This window comes from Montipora foliosa, chromosome 3, assembly GCF_036669935.1.
Source record: "Montipora foliosa isolate CH-2021 chromosome 3, ASM3666993v2, whole genome shotgun sequence".
Taxonomy (NCBI): Eukaryota; Metazoa; Cnidaria; class Anthozoa; order Scleractinia; family Acroporidae; genus Montipora; species Montipora foliosa.
Genome location: NC_090871.1, coordinates 15,946,216 through 15,948,504, shown reverse-complemented (window position 1 = coordinate 15,948,504; position 2,289 = coordinate 15,946,216). Strand labels below are relative to the sequence as shown.

The window sequence follows — 2,289 nt, the reverse complement described above, 5'->3', positions numbered from 1 at the left end:
GCACGAACTATGAATTCAAAACATTGTGTCAATTTGTCAAGACAACGTCAAATGTCAGTTGTGGATTTCTCCAGTTTCTTGACATAATTAAATTCCTAATCACTTTAAGAAACATTTTCGCATGTCAGTTACATGACTGTGTTTTGTCAGTTCAATCTGTAACTTTTCCATTTGGCAGAAGACCGTGCTTCACTATAAAAGAATTTGAAAAGACTGAAGCGCCCGAAGATTCGAGAATTGTTTTTCCAACCGCTCTCAGCTGTATGTAGCGATATTCGTTTCTGTGTTCTAAACTACAACACGAAGAGAATATCCAATGATCGGGCGGTAAAATTTGACATGTATTGTTATGGGGCAGCTGGTTTCGAGCCTCATTGAGTTAATTTTACTTCTTTTAAGAATACCCAAGCTATTATCGTGATCTTTTTTCATTCTAAAACCTCGTTTTAGGACAAAAAACTTACAAAAGTGAGAAGTGCTTTGGCGCGTTCATTCCGCCATTCAGGTACATATTTTTCGTCCAATTTCAGTTCACTGAAACGACATCATTCGTCATGCTAACATCTGAGGACATCGCAATAACATGTTTTTTCAGCGTACTGGTGTTTGGTGGCTCGATTGGCAATGTACTCGTTTGTTTGGCCGTTATTCTTAACAGATCCATGCACACGCCTATCAACTATTTGCTGGTCAATTTGGCTGTCGCTGACGTGATCACTTTGACCTTTACAAGCCCGCAGTACATCCTTTTACACACCTTCTCTCACCCTGTTGGCATCGCGGGTGATCTTCTTTGCAAGTTCATCACAGGTGGTAACATTTCATGGATAGGTGGCGTAGCCTCTGTCTTCTCCCTCGTTGCCATATCTTTTGAACGATTCAACGCGGTGACGAATCCTCATAACGCATCTTTAAAGTTCACCATGTCAAAAGTTAAAATGATCATAGTCTGCTGTTGGATTTTTACGGCTTTATTTAATCTTCCGCTTTTTTTTGCTATTCGCTACGACAAGGAAGAAAATTTCTGCCTGGAATCGTGGCCCTGGCCGGTTTACGGCAGAATTAACTCAACTGCTTGGTTGCTGGTAGTGGGAATTGTTCCAGCATCCATCATGTTGTCCTTGTATTCCAGAGTTGTGTATGATTTATGGTTTAAGAAAGTGACAAACGAAGCCATCGTGGGACAAGGCGCAGTCCGAAAATCAAGAAAAAAGGTTACGAAATTGGTGTTAACAGTGAGCGTTATATACGCAATAAGCTGGTTTCCTCAGCTTATAATTTACCTTCTCAGTAATTTTGATTTCCTTTTCGAATTTGGAGGCTTTTTTTACATCGCTTCAGTTGTTTTGGTGTCATTTAACTCTGCTATCAATCCAGTGATTTATGCTTTGCAGAGTGAGCGCTTTCGCCGGCATTTTAGACGGCTGCTTTCCTACCGTAGATCAAGAAAACGAGAAGTCTGTCCTCTTGTAACACACCCGGAGCCTCCAACTTGCAAATGCGAGATGCAAGAAACACCACAAATTCTGGAAGAAGTTATTAAAAGCGGGAATTTGAGAGCTGATGGACAAGTCTTCCAATTACAAAATTCTAACTTAGAATGTTTATATTCTGCTCAGTGAATATGCCGCTAAAAATCACAAGAAAGTATCATGGAATCAAGCCTTTAAATTTCCCTGCCACGAGGCCTGTTGCCCACTGTATAAGATAGAAGATATATTTAATCATTATCCTTAGCAATTAAATCTCCAAACATATGATATCCTCTGTATTATTCAACTTTTACTCTTTTAACGACCCCAAGATAACTCGTCGCATTAAATCTTTCTTTCAAACACCGCTTGAATCGATTTTAATGATTCAAAATAATCCGACTGGTTGTTGGGATTGCCCCTATAGCTATCGTAGAGTATATTACACGGTGGCGAGAAGAGGTGAATTTTGTGTTCTCGTGGCAAGAGCAATATCACACAAGTGAGCGCAGCGAACAAGTGAGTTATTGTTCTTGCATGCCACGAGAATATAAAATTCATATCTTTTCAACTTAAGATAAAAGAGGCTATTCATATTCAAAGACAACAACCTTCTTTGAATCGACAACTACATCATGTCAATTTTAAACTATCGTTTTAAGTCTCACATTGTCACGTTTTTTGTACATTTCGTTGTACGTTACTAGCATAATTAGCACTTTTTCCTACTAATAAATTCAACTTCTACGCTTTGTACATTAATCAACTGAAGATGACAGACGTTTCTGTCGAAACATGTTTTGTAAACTTAAACGTT

General features: G+C 38.8%; 1 protein-coding gene across 1 annotated transcript; it reads left to right on the top strand.

Moving 5' to 3' along the window:
* The first annotated feature begins 467 nt into the window (after positions 1–467).
* LOC137994528 (pyroglutamylated RF-amide peptide receptor-like) lies at positions 468–2,028 on the top strand. The gene is made up of 2 exons (XM_068840111.1): positions 468–505; positions 596–2,028. The coding sequence occupies exon 2, from the start codon at positions 663–665 to the stop codon at positions 1,620–1,622; it is 960 nt and encodes a 319-aa protein (XP_068696212.1). The 5' UTR covers positions 468–505; positions 596–662; the 3' UTR covers positions 1,623–2,028.
* The last annotated feature ends 261 nt before the right edge of the window (positions 2,029–2,289 follow it).